The sequence below is a fragment of the Cinclus cinclus genome, chromosome 3, assembly GCF_963662255.1.
Source record: "Cinclus cinclus chromosome 3, bCinCin1.1, whole genome shotgun sequence".
NCBI lineage: Eukaryota > Metazoa > Chordata > Aves > Passeriformes > Cinclidae > Cinclus > Cinclus cinclus.
In genome coordinates, this window is record NC_085048.1 from 33,654,446 (window position 1) to 33,667,145 (window position 12,700).

A 12,700-nucleotide genomic window follows, 5' to 3' on the forward strand; every position below is an offset into this window, starting at 1 on the left:
TTTTAGAAGCAAGTATTTACATTTAGGAAGAACTTGCCATCTCCACCTCATGCCCCATATTACTGAGTAGGAACTGCATATGTGAATATTTATTTTCAAGGTGCAAATCCTCTTCAGAAGGGGGCTGATATATAGATATAATTGCAGAGATTATAAAAATCAAAATTCAAAGCCACTCTTTTGTAATGATATTTCTGATAATCAGTGTTTCTGCAATATGAGGGGACACACCAATATGTAACACAAATAATCAGGATAAGGAGCAGGGGCAGGCAGTAAGTTTACATTTTCAGGCAGGTAAGAAATCAAACATTGTGGAATCACTCCAGGAAAAGATAGCAAGCAACGGCCTCTGCAGGCCACGAAAGCAAAAATGGTCTCACAAAAGGCAGCTCAAACAACTTCTCCATAGTAAAAAAAGAAGTTATAAAAGTCTCCCCAAATTATCTGATAACAGTAAATAGAAGTAAAACTGTAAGCCTAGCTCTACATATGAACATGCTTTACATCACCCACTTTCTCATACTTAAGAATCAAAGTTTACTCTTAGCACTGACATTAAATATCTGAATTTTAGGATTCAATCACAAGAGAAAAATACCTTTAAAGGCTCCAGAATTTCAACTATTTTGCATAATAATATAAAACATCAAAGGGTAACTAAGACTATCCAATATATACGTTGATTGCCACCAGGTTCACATACTTGTTTTTCACTAGCATGACTTTCCAAAGTTAATTTTTAAAACCTCATCATTGGTCTTTTGAAACATGTCTCATTAATAGGACATATTAAATAGTTTTAACTGAGTTGTCAAAGCACATGCATAATTACAGATTAATGTAGAGATGTCATCTCAGCATACCAACAGAGTATTCCAATGTGTTCCTGGTGCTGCATTACTGTATATTATGTATTTTATCATCCTTTTCTACTTTAAAAGTGTAGAATGGCAATTTTGTGTTATTTAATATGTCTGTGTCACATCATATAAAAGGATCTAAACATATTGAGCCTGGATGGCAGGATGAAAGAAAGCAACAGCTGTACTACCATGCTTTCTATTTATTGCCAACACATCCTAGACCTGAATCAGCATCACGGAAATAAAGAAGGCAACTTTGCAGAAGTTACCTGTGACATTAACCTCTGAAACCCCAGCTGTGAGAATGAGTCCCAACGCATGCCCATAATCTTTTATGATTAAGTGGCCAGGGATGGACAACCATAGTCTGATTGCCTGGATGAATCCACTCCATTACTGATAGGACAGGGAATAACGGGTACGAATTGAAAGCAAGGAAATTTAGGTCAGACATTAGAAATAAACTCTTTACTGTGAGAGAGGTGAGACATTGTCACGCAGAAGTGAGTGGCTCATTGGCTGCTCAGGAAGGCCGAGGATGCTCCAACCCCGGCAGCGCTCAAAGCCAGGCTGGGAAAATCCTTGAGCCCCCTGGTCTAGTGGGACAAATCCCTGCCAATTGCAGTGGGGACTTCTAGTAGGTGATCTTTAGAGCCCAGTCCAACCCCTTAGCATTTCATGATTCTATGATTTTCAGCTACCAAACATGGAGTAGGAGAGAAATAAAGTAATTTTGAAGTACTGTGGAAAGCACGGGGAGGAGGAAAGCTGCGAGCAGATCCCAAACACACCGCGTTTCCCTTTCACTGCGTCACTTCCGCACTTTCAATTTCTAAAACTGACAATTCCAGAAGGCGTTTGCTCTACAGAACCTGCGCTTCAGAGCCTCTCCCACTTACACCTGCCAGCTCCCCGGCCCCAGCTCCCGTTCCCGCGCCCGGCCCTCACCGGCGGCGGGCGGCGGGCAGCGCAGGCGCACGCGCAGGTGCAGTCCGTCCCCGCGCAGGCGCCGGAGCCCGCGGCACGAGGACGGCGCCAGCCTGACCCCTGCCGGCAGCGCCGCCGCACCGCAGCTCCCGCCGCTCCTCACTTCCAGGGAATCCGCGCACACCGAAACCTCCACCGGCGCGCTGGGGAGCTCCGCCGCCGCGCTGCGGAGGAAAAGCAACGGGTATGCCTCGGGAACGGGCTGTCGGGGCGCGTTGCTGCTTTATACAGGCCGGCCCGCAGCTCCCCCGCAGCCCCGAGATCCACGCGGTGAACGAGGAGCAGCCGAGAGAAACAATCCACCGTTCTCAGGAAAAATTTATTTGCACGGTAGCCCGGCCTGTGCCGAGCCGAACAGCCAGGCGTAGATACCCGCACACAACCCGGTCCCCCCGCTGAAGGCTAAGGACGCCGAAAGCCATTCCCGCCGCGCCCCCCGGCTGCCCCGCACGGCCCGAGCGGCGGCGGGCGGCAGCGTCCCCGCACTACCGGATAACCAGCAGCGCGCTCTGCGTCCCCCGCCTGATCTCCATCAGGAACGCTCCCGCCATAACGGCGCGGAGCAGCGCCGGGCACGGCGCAGGAAGCGGCCGCTCTCCCGCCGGCGCAGGCGCGGCGCCGCCCGCCAGCCCGCCCGTCACAGCGCCGCCTGCGTGGGATCTGAGAGACGCAGAATCGCAGACAGTGGAAGACACCTCTAGGATCGTCCAGATCAACCCGGCACTGCCGCTGTAACTTCTGAACCACATCGCCCAGCGCTACATTCAGACGCCTCTTGAACACCGCCAGGGATGGCGACTCCGCCACCTCCCTGGCAAATCTATTCCAGCCCTTGACCACCCTAACGGTGAAAAATATTTTTCTAATGTCTAGTCAGAACGTCTCCTGTCTCAGTTTAGGGCCATTCCCGCTAGTCCTGTCACAGCAGCAGGGCAGGAGTGACCGGCCCCCTACACCTGCTCTCAGGCAGTTGTAGAGAGCAATGAGACTAAACACCCCCAGCTCTCTCAGCCGTTCGTTCCCTGTAAGACATGGCCGCTGCTACCGGGAGAGCCAGGCCTGGGGGCCCAGGGACGAGTCCTATCGGGCCCCAAGGTCAAGCTCTGCACAACCGGCTGGTCTCACGGCGTTTTCTCGTGCCCGGTCTTCTGTGTCAACATGGGGCTCACACCTGCTTTCCTGCCACACCACCGCCGGGAGGACCCTGGGTCCGTTCTCTCGGGCCCTCCCCACAGGAACTGTGGGCTGCGCCTGGGGGGTGTGTGCTCCGGATTCGTGGCCAAAGGGTATAATAATAATAAATATTATAATAAACTTCTGTTTTAGCTGTTGCTGGGCGGTGTTTGCACACTGTTTAAGGCCTCCTCAGTGTCTTACTCTGCACCACCCAGCAAGTAGGCTGGAGATGGGCAAGAGCCTGGGCCAGGGGGAGAGGTCGTACAGCTGACTTGAATCGACCAAAATGATGTTCCATGGCACATAACATCAGTATGTGTCAGTACACAGAGCGTGGCAGTAAAAATTCAGGGCATATTTTTTACAAAGTGACCATTGCTCAGTGACCATGGACTGAACATCAACAGTCTTCTTGTGGGAGGTGGTGAGTGATTGTCTGTATATTTGGGGGGTTTTTGTTCCTCTTTGCCTCATCTACTAAAACATCATTGTCTTAACCCACAGTTTTTCATGCTTTTGCTCTTCTGGTTCTACCCCTGAGCTAGCAACTGGCTGGGGTCACCCCATCATGACTATGAAGTTCAGTCTGAGCAGAGGCCTCTGCTGAAAGAGGTAATCTGTCCCCAGCACTGCGCACTGTGTCCCGTGGCAGGTCATGCACCACTACTTACCCCTGCCTTGTGAAATAAACCCTCTCCACCCTTTCTTGCAGCTTTACAAGTCTGCCTGAAATTCTTCCTGATCCATGTGCACCCTTGAATGCTGTCACATTGTACTCATAGCAAACAGGCTCTTGACACAGGCAGCTGGTGCTCTGGGGTGAGGTTTCTCCTGCCTCTCATGAGATCTTTTATCAAGAGACTGTAAGTCCACTCTGACACACCTGTGTAACCTTCCCTTACCATATGAGCACTTTCACCACTGCCCACTTCATCTAGCATGCTGCCCTCGAAGCATGTAACATGTTGATGTTCAGTATTCAAGGACACCAAGGAAAGAAACTTTCACTTTGTAAAAAAGGAGTCTTCCCACAATGTTAAAAGTGCTTACTTTTTTATGAAGTCACAAGACCTGTGGTAGCACAGAGTTTTTTGAAAACATGATCTGCAAAGCTTCAAACATATAGGCAAATTTGCACAGGTTACTTTTATAGCAATTCACTATCAAATATGTGATTATCTTGTGAAGTAATCTTAGTCCTTGGAGTTATCAAAACCAAGTAGGAGAGTCCCAAAGAAGAAAATAGAGTAAGGTTAGATTTTGTGAGAAAAAATACAGCAGAAAATAGTCAACAGTTTCAACTGAGTTATTTTGGTTTTTTTTTTTACAAAGCATGAATTTATTTAAGTATTCTAAGATGGGACTATACTGTCTACATGCTGTTCTGAGTGTGGTGGTGTGAGGTTTTGTTGTTGTTGTTTGTTTCCTTTTTATTAAGGAAGAAGAATAATTACTCCACATGGTAGGTTTCATTTCCAATTAATTCACAAACGAATGTACATACTGTTTGTGGACAAGTAGGTCATATGTCAAACATAATGTAATTACAGGAGAATTGACTCCTAGTATTAGTAAAAAAAGCTTTTGATGTTACAAAGGCTTACCCAAAGCTATGAAGTTATGAATAATCTTAAGTGTTCACAGGTTGTGAGCCTTACTAATTCAAAATTGTCTATTACAGGTTTCTCACCATTTCTGCTGTGAAATAATTGCAGAGAAAGGAAGGTAAATTTCCTACAGAGCAAGCGCACCTAACATCAGTGCTGCACCCAGCCCAGTATTTTGACTCCATCATCAGAAAAACAAGGTACTAATAAGGAAGAGCTCCACAGAGTGGTTGCTTCCAGGTACTTCCCCTGTGGGTACATCCCTGCCCAATTCCTTCAGTGTCCACTTATGGATGTGTTGTCATCAATATGAATAATGTATCCTTCAACCTACAAATAGTGTCCAAGTCCCCAGCCCCTGGTGCCAATATGTTCTAGAGGTTTTCTGCTTTGCAGAAAACAAATTTCTGTGCCTCCTCATTCTCATATTGTGGGGTTTGGTTGACAACAACTTTGTTGCCTTTCATGATTTTGTAAAATTTGATCAATCTTCCCCCCTGCCTTCTCTCTCTGCATTGAACAGTCACTGTCATTGCTCTTGCTGTAATATAGCAGTGACATCTCTCCACAGTGCCTTTCCCCACTCCTCTACATCCCTCTTGAGCTGTGAAGACAAGAATTGATGCCGTAATCAATCTGAGGCTGCACCAGCCTTTTACACAGCAGCCAAACAACTACCTCTGTCTTGTTCTCAATATTCTTCCAAACGATGTACAATGTTTTTTTGATTGTCACTGCACATAAAGTTGATAATAGAATTTGAAAGAAGTGTTTTGGAGCTCTGAGCCACGACTAAATTCAGCACAAGGGAAGCTTAGAAATCCAACTGCTCTGCAATGCAGTAGCATATGAAAGCACATGGTCAGTTATAGACAGTCACTTCCCCTCTGTGAAGTTCACCACTGTTAAATAGCTCAAAAAGCACAACCAACCTAGTTAACAATTACATCTCAAAGGCATTTATAAGTATCTTCAAAGAAAAAAAAAATAGGTGCATTATTTTAATTGAAAATATATGTATAGTTTATACATGATGCCTCAGAAAACCAGTGGAAATTGTCAGCTTTACAGAAAGTAACTATTTTTCATGTACCAATTTCTGATATAGCTTAATGAGAAAAGGAATTGCATTTACTCTTGATTATTATCCCAAGTCTGGAGAATAAAATTAAACTTCATTCAATATTGTCTAGCAACATAAGTCACTGAGTAGAAGATTTATAAATATTATGAGATTTTCCCCTGGCTATATTTTAGAAGTACTTGTCCTCAGACAAAGCCTAAAATATTAATCATACACTGAAAACACCTTTTCCTTTTTCTTTTCTTTTTTTCTTTTTTTTTTTTTTTTGCAGTTACTCAAGTAGTTTATAACCATAAGATCTGTTTGCTAATATGAAGCCTGCTTAAATTTGAGAATTGCAATGAAGGCTTTAAAACTAACAGATTGTAGTCAAAGACCTGTACCCTTTATATTGTGGAACTGGTCACTTGAAAAATCACTCTTGCAACGCAGTAAAAATTCCTTCCAGTACCATCCATATGGGTACCCATACACTTTTGCCTGTAGTAAGGATTCAAGCATACTCATCACAAGAAATTTTGGAAAATTCCCAATACAGCTACTGTTAACATAAAGATAACATCACATCATAGCATCACAGACCAATCTGGATTGGAAGGGACCAAGTCGGGGTCGGCCTCTTCTGCCAGGAAACCAGAGACAGGACAAGAGGACATAGTCATAAGCTATGCCAGGTGAGGTTCAGGTTGGACATTCAGAGGCAACTCTTCACAGAAAGGGTGGTTAGACATTGGAATGGGCTGCCCATGGAGGTGGTGAATCATAGCTCCTGCAGGTGACTGGACGTGGCACTTATTTCCATGGTGTGGTTAACATGGCGGCATTTCATCATAGGTTGGACTCGATGATCTCACATCTTATCCAACCTAAGTGATTCTGTGATCTTAGAGATCATCTCCTTCCAGCCCTGCTGCCATGAGCAGGGACACCTACTAGACCAGATTGCTCAGAGCCCCATCCAATCTGGCCTCGAACACTTCCAGCGATGGGACACCCACAGCTCCTCTGGGCAACCTGTTGCAGTATAATTTTCTAAAGAACCGCCCACCTTCCATTTTTACCTGCGCTGTATTTGGTAAACTCAGTACGGACCGGCCCAGACAAACACCCACTCGCACTCACAGAGCCCGTTGCGCACCTGCGCGCGCGTGCCGCCAGGGGGCGCAGCGCGGCTGCGCGGGGCGGGGCGGGCGCGGCGCGGGGCACGCCGGGAGCTGTCAGGGCGGCGCGGGGGTGCCGGTGGCGGTCGGGCTCTTCCGGCTCGGGTCGCTCAGGTAACGCCGCTCCCTCTGCTCCTTCCCCGGGACTCTGGTGCGGCACGTAGCGCGGCCCGGCGGCGGCGGCTGCTGCTGCTGCTGCTCCTGCTCCCGCTCCCCCCGCTCCCGCCCCCCCACCCACTCCTGTCGCCGCGCCGGTGTTGGGGAGGGTCCGCCCCAGGAGCCGAGCCGGCCCTGTGGTCTGCCTTGCTCTGCCCTCCCCGCCGTCACCGTCGTGGCGGACGACGGCCGGGCCGTGCTGGGCTGTGTGCGAGGGGCAGGTGCTGAGGAGCCCGGGGAGAGCGGCTGTAGCCTGTTAATTGCGCTGCGTCAATTAACCTGTGGCACCTGTCCACCCCTCCCCTCCGGGCTCTGTCCCCCCGCAGCGCGGAGCGCGCCCGGGTGAGTTTTGGGGTGCGGAGCCTCTCTCCGCGCCCGCACCCCGGCAGCGGGGCCTGGCTTCGCCCTTCGTGGTGGAGCTTCCCCAGGGAGCTCTTCCCGCCTGCCTGAGAACGAGCTTGGCGTGGGGCTGCAAGGGTCGTCCTGCTTTGACCTTGAGCGTCCAGGGGGCTGTGGGCCTCTTTTAGGTGAGATTCCCGGTTGCTGGAGTTACTGCGTGTGGTATTTAGAAGGATACATGGGACGTATTGCTGTCACTGGGTTATGTGGTGCAGGGTTGAATTTCATCTGTTGATGCAGAGATGGCCTTAAATCTTGTGATGCCAGTTTGAAAAGCAAAAATATATGACAGCTTCTGGTATTAAATGTTTTAGGAAATAATATTTTCATACCTGTGACAGTCACTAGAGAAGCCTGAACAATTTAAGTGACCTAAAATATGTTAGATATGATGTGCAGGCTTTAAAGAGCTTATTCTGGGTGACTCAACCGTTGTTTATGTTGCTGATTGTAAGAACCCTTTCACTCCTGGATCTTCTTTCCAGTATGCAGTAATAGTGGACGTGTTATGGCTCTCAGATTAACTGCAGAGTTTTACTGATATCTGAATTCTGGTTGTAGGAGTGTGAAGAGTTGGGGACAGTGTATCTAAAGAGTAACAGGCTAGAGGCTTGCAGGGGCCACATTATGATATTGAGGATCCTAGCCTTTTCATTTTGCTGCCAAGGCTTGGCCTGTGTTAAATACTTAAACAGGCCTGGCTATCAAATTTGTTCTCTTTGTGGTGGTGGTGTTGTTTTTTAATGTTGGTACCTTTTCAGAAATGGGGTGGCATATAGTAGACCTTTTGCTAGTAGTGTGATGGCTAAATATTGTGATTATTCAAAATGTACAGTGATTTTCAATATAGCATATATATGAACATTATGAGGGAGGATGTCAGTTTGAAAACAGGCAGAATATTTACATAATTTATGATTTTGTTTTCATTGGCATGATAATTGGCACTTTTGGAAACTAAGCAGACTGGAAATGATATGGGGAGGGGCTATATTTCTATCTCACTGAATGTCTTGCTTTCCCAACTTATTGGTAGCACCTGTGACAGTAGATATTTAAATAGCATTTTTCAAATAAAAGGTATCTTATATCTTTCATTACTGGAGTGGCTGTGCATTTGAGTGGCTGGTTCTGTTCACAACAGAGGCAGTGCTTTTCCTGTGTAAAATTAGTGGCATGCTATGCAGACCATTAGAAATGCTTGTCACAGGCACAGCAAACTGTGTAGGTAAGGTGGTGCTGTGGATCAACCCTAGCCAGCAGCCTAGCCCCATTTCCCCACCTGTGGGACAAGGGAGAGAATGAGAAGGATAACAGGAAGAAAACTCATGGGTTGAGATAAGGACAGTTTAATAGGGAAAACAGCAGATACACAAGCAAAGCAAAACAAGGAATGAATTTACCCCTTCCCAGGGCCAGTGGGTGTTCAGCCCTCTCTCCAGGAGAGCAGGGCCCCATCACACCTAGTGGTGGCTTGGGAAGAAAACAAACACCATCACTGCAAATGTTCCCCCTTCCTCCTTCTTTTTGTGCTAAGCATGATGTTGTGTTGTCTGGAATATCCCTTTAGCCATTTTGGGTCACCTGTCCTAGCTCTGTCTCCTCTGAACTTCCCGTGCACCTCCAGCCTGCTCACCAGCATGGCAGTACAAAAAAGTAGCAAAGGGCTTGACTCTGTGTAACCCTGTCCACCAATAACAAAAAATATCTGTGTGTTATCAGCCATGTTTAGCACAAATCCAAAACAGCTCCCTCCTAGCTGCTGTGGAGAAAATGAACTGTACTCTGCTGGTGTAAGTGGGCTCAGCCTGTAATCTCTTAACTGTTTTCTGTTTGAATACAGGGAGGACACTTCCATGTGTTCATTGCTGGTTTAGTTCTCTTGACTGCCATTCCTGCTGTCCATCTTTAGTGTCTTCTTGCATAGCTAGGAATGAGTGCTTGCTCTGGGTTGGCTGGCTCAAAAATGCTTATTGATACTCTTTTTTTTTTTTTTCATTTCCTGTTTTGTTTTTCCTTTAGTGGAGCTGTATTGTGTTAAATCTACAGTGTGTAGAAGAGAACCAAGAAGAGATATGAAGTATGTTGTTAAAAAACCCTGTTTTGAAAAAGATTGAGAAAGATAGGAGGTAGAAAAGAGGCTACACTAAATGATACCTGCTAAGGCATGAAATAGAAAAATTGAAGTAATTTTTCTGTATGCACATAAATTGTCTTTCAGATTAATAACCATGTTGCTCTGAAAAAGAGCTGAATAATAAATAGAAACAGTAAGTGATATGTTCCCCTGTGAGAGGCCATGGAGAAGAAGCACTGCAGGATCAACCATTTTCTCCCAGTAACTGAAACAAGAAATGAAAAGAAAGCACCAAGGAGAAGCAGTGAATAGTTTTACTGGTCAACACGTTTCTATTTTTATCAGAAACTTGTAGTTCAGTATAAGCATTAAAAAATAGTTAGGCAAAGCATCATTCCTTGACTTCTAACTTGGTTTTTCATTTGTGGACATTGTAGGAATTTAACCTTTTATTTATGTCTTTTCTGTCTTACTTCTGAGGGTAAGGAGAGTGAAAAAGTTTTGGTCCAGGCACTGTTTTCAGAATAGTGAGAAAAGGATTCTAATTTACAAATTCCTTTGAAATCCACCTCTGGAACAGGGAAACCAGTTGCATTGTAAAATGTAACCACAGTCTAGATAACGCAGAGTTATATGCATGGCATATGACACCGTTTCAGAATTAAAATCAGAAGGTTATAGAAATTCATTGAAATTAATGAATTAGTAATACCTTAGACCTCAGGGCATAATAAAAAAAAAAGGAAGATGGACAAAATCTTGCCCAAATGCATTGTATTAGGTTATCCAAGTAAGGTAAGGATAAGGATAAAAAAGCTTCTGATATGCCTTTGTGAAAAGACCTATCAGAATTGTTTGGAGACAATGTTAAACCCACCTGAAGCTACATACTAGAACAATGGGTATGGATAAATGAAAGGCTATTGTGAGCAGAGAATAAATGAAGAAATTACCTGGCTACCATTTTTTTGTTGTTAATTTGGTAGATTCTGTGTTCAACTGTGTATAAGGATATTTCAAGAGAAGTTTCAATGTGAGGGCACAGCATGACCCTGGAAGCAAAGCTTCTTTCTCAGTACGGAGTACTGCAAGTGTAATGTAAGACAGTGAACCTCATCTGAGTCTTTTTATTGTGTACTAAGCTGAAAAATATCCTGAAGTTGGCAAACTCTCCTTTAAATCAAAAGTGTAGTACAAATATAGCTGTAAATGAAGTGATTCTGGTTTGAGTTTATTTCATTGTTGTGTTTGCTGTGGCTTTTTTGTTGTTGGTTATCTATTTATTTTAAATGCATTACATATTAATTTGACTTACTGGTTGGACAAAAGTAAAATATATGCAAGAAAGAAAAAAAAAGAAAAAGCAAGGTAAGTTTCCTCTCAATAAATGCTTGGAAAAGAAAAGCTAGCTAGTTAAAAATGAATTCTTTTCAGAGAGGGTTCTTTTCATTTGAAGGCACGAGGCTGAAACACACAAAAGTGGAAATAAATTGCAGTTTATTTTAGGAAGCCTGTCCTGTTCCTGTGCTCAGGCAGCTGGAGAGAAGGTAACTATTTGATGTCATGTACTTACCAAGCACTACTTGAGAGGGAGGGCAGTGGTTCCAGGGCCCAGTGGGTGTGTGTGAGAGCTGGGAGTTCTGCTGTGGAACTGGGAAAGCACAAAGCCACGGTGCTCACAGGTGGTGCAGGAGCCCCAGGGAGGGTGCGGCTGCACTCGCATCACAACACTCATTCTCCCTGCGATAGCGCTTTTTCCAACCCACTGGACTTGTGGTTACCTGGGATGTGGCTGTGCCAGGTAAATACCTTCCATGTCCTGTGTAGAGCAGCCCAAGCAGCCTAATTGCTAATATTCAGTCTCAGGAGTTCTTTATGGAGGTGAGAACTCATGCTGTATGATGTTGCATGTGTAATTGTGGATAGCTGAAAAAAGCCCTACCAGCTCAGGGAGCAAGCCAACCGTTTTTTGGAGCATGGCAACAGTTCTTTTGGTTCAGGGAGCAGTAGTTAATACACGATATACAGTGTTACACATCAGAGTAAGGATTTTGTTTCTGTTTGGTTCAGCATTGTGAAAGTGACTGGTGACTGTAGGAGATGATATTTCGTGTTCTAGTGGAAGGTGACCCTGACCATGGCAGAGGAGTTGGAGCTAGATGCACTTTAAGATCCCTTCTAATTCATGATTTTGAAAAACCTCTTAAATATTTGGTATTGTTCGGATGCCAGCTGTGAGAATTAAATTATTATTTTAAAAAGGTCTTTAATCAAATTGTTTACACTTCTTTGATGGATGCATTGCTGCCAGAATTTAAGATTTCTGTGGAAAGATGGTAACTCTGTGAGCTGGGATGAAATAAAATTTAAGGAGGCAACTCTCTGAACACACTTCAAATTGAGTGTATGGTAAATTCTAGGTGGGTTTTTTTGGTGTTTTTTTTTTTTTTCCTTTGAATGTGTAATTGAATATGATGGAAATAATGACCAGTTCTAGATTTAGACTGAAATATTGGTTATTTAAATACAGTGGTCAACAAAGGTGGAAAAGGGGACAAAAAAAGTACTTGAAAGTAAGTGTTGAAGAATAGCCACAACTTCAAAAAAGCATTTTCCCATTTTTCTCTATGTTGTGTTATTCTGACTTAAATTACCATCTATTTTTTAGTAAGATGTGTTAGATGTTATGCAGAATTTAGAATAAGCAGCAAGGCTATCTAGAGCTTTGTTGATTTTTGGATGTAAAATGATCACTGATTGAGCTATAATTTATTACATAGAGAATTCAGAAATTGTTTTTGTAAGAAAGGAAAAATGGGGGAATGTTATTTTAATGAGAAGAAAACATTCTAGTTAATGGTTGACCTGAGCTTTAAGAAAGATGCAAATCATCATCTTTCATTTACTGACTGATGTAAGTTCAGATCTGTGAAATCTGAATATTTGATTTGATCTCATGAAGAATGACACTTTAAAAGTAGACACTCTAGTGTAAGATTCTGGCATTCATGAAGTGCAAAAGTACCTAACACTAGAAAAGATTGTCTGTTATACTTTGCCAGAAATACTAAGATAGTCCTGAGCAGTATGCAGGCAATAGTGCTCAAGGGCTGAAAGGAAAGGTATCAGTAGTGTTCTGTTGGTGGGTCTGGAGGCAAAATCAGAATTTCAGTCCAGTATATGAAACT

The 12,700-nt window shown here is 44.4% G+C and overlaps 2 protein-coding genes across 4 annotated transcripts in view; one reads left to right on the forward strand and one right to left on the reverse strand.

The window, feature by feature from the left end:
- UBE3D (ubiquitin protein ligase E3D) overlaps nucleotides 1-2,404 on the reverse strand; it is a 91,686-nt gene extending 89,282 nt beyond the window's left edge. For all 3 annotated transcript variants that reach the window (XM_062488609.1, XM_062488610.1, XM_062488612.1), the window contains exons 1-2: nucleotides 2,343-2,404; nucleotides 1,815-2,017 (exon numbers count right to left, since the gene is read on the reverse strand). In XM_062488609.1, coding sequence (XP_062344593.1) covers nucleotides 1,815-2,017; nucleotides 2,343-2,404 — 265 coding nt within the window. The remainder of the gene's footprint in view (nucleotides 1-1,814; nucleotides 2,018-2,342) is intronic.
- Nucleotides 2,405-6,953: 4,549 nt separating this feature from the next.
- DOP1A (DOP1 leucine zipper like protein A) overlaps nucleotides 6,954-12,700 on the forward strand; it is a 59,724-nt gene continuing 53,977 nt past the window's right edge. The window contains exon 1 of the mRNA XM_062489838.1: nucleotides 6,954-6,994. The gene's annotated coding sequence lies outside the window, so the exon portion shown is untranslated. The remainder of the gene's footprint in view (nucleotides 6,995-12,700) is intronic.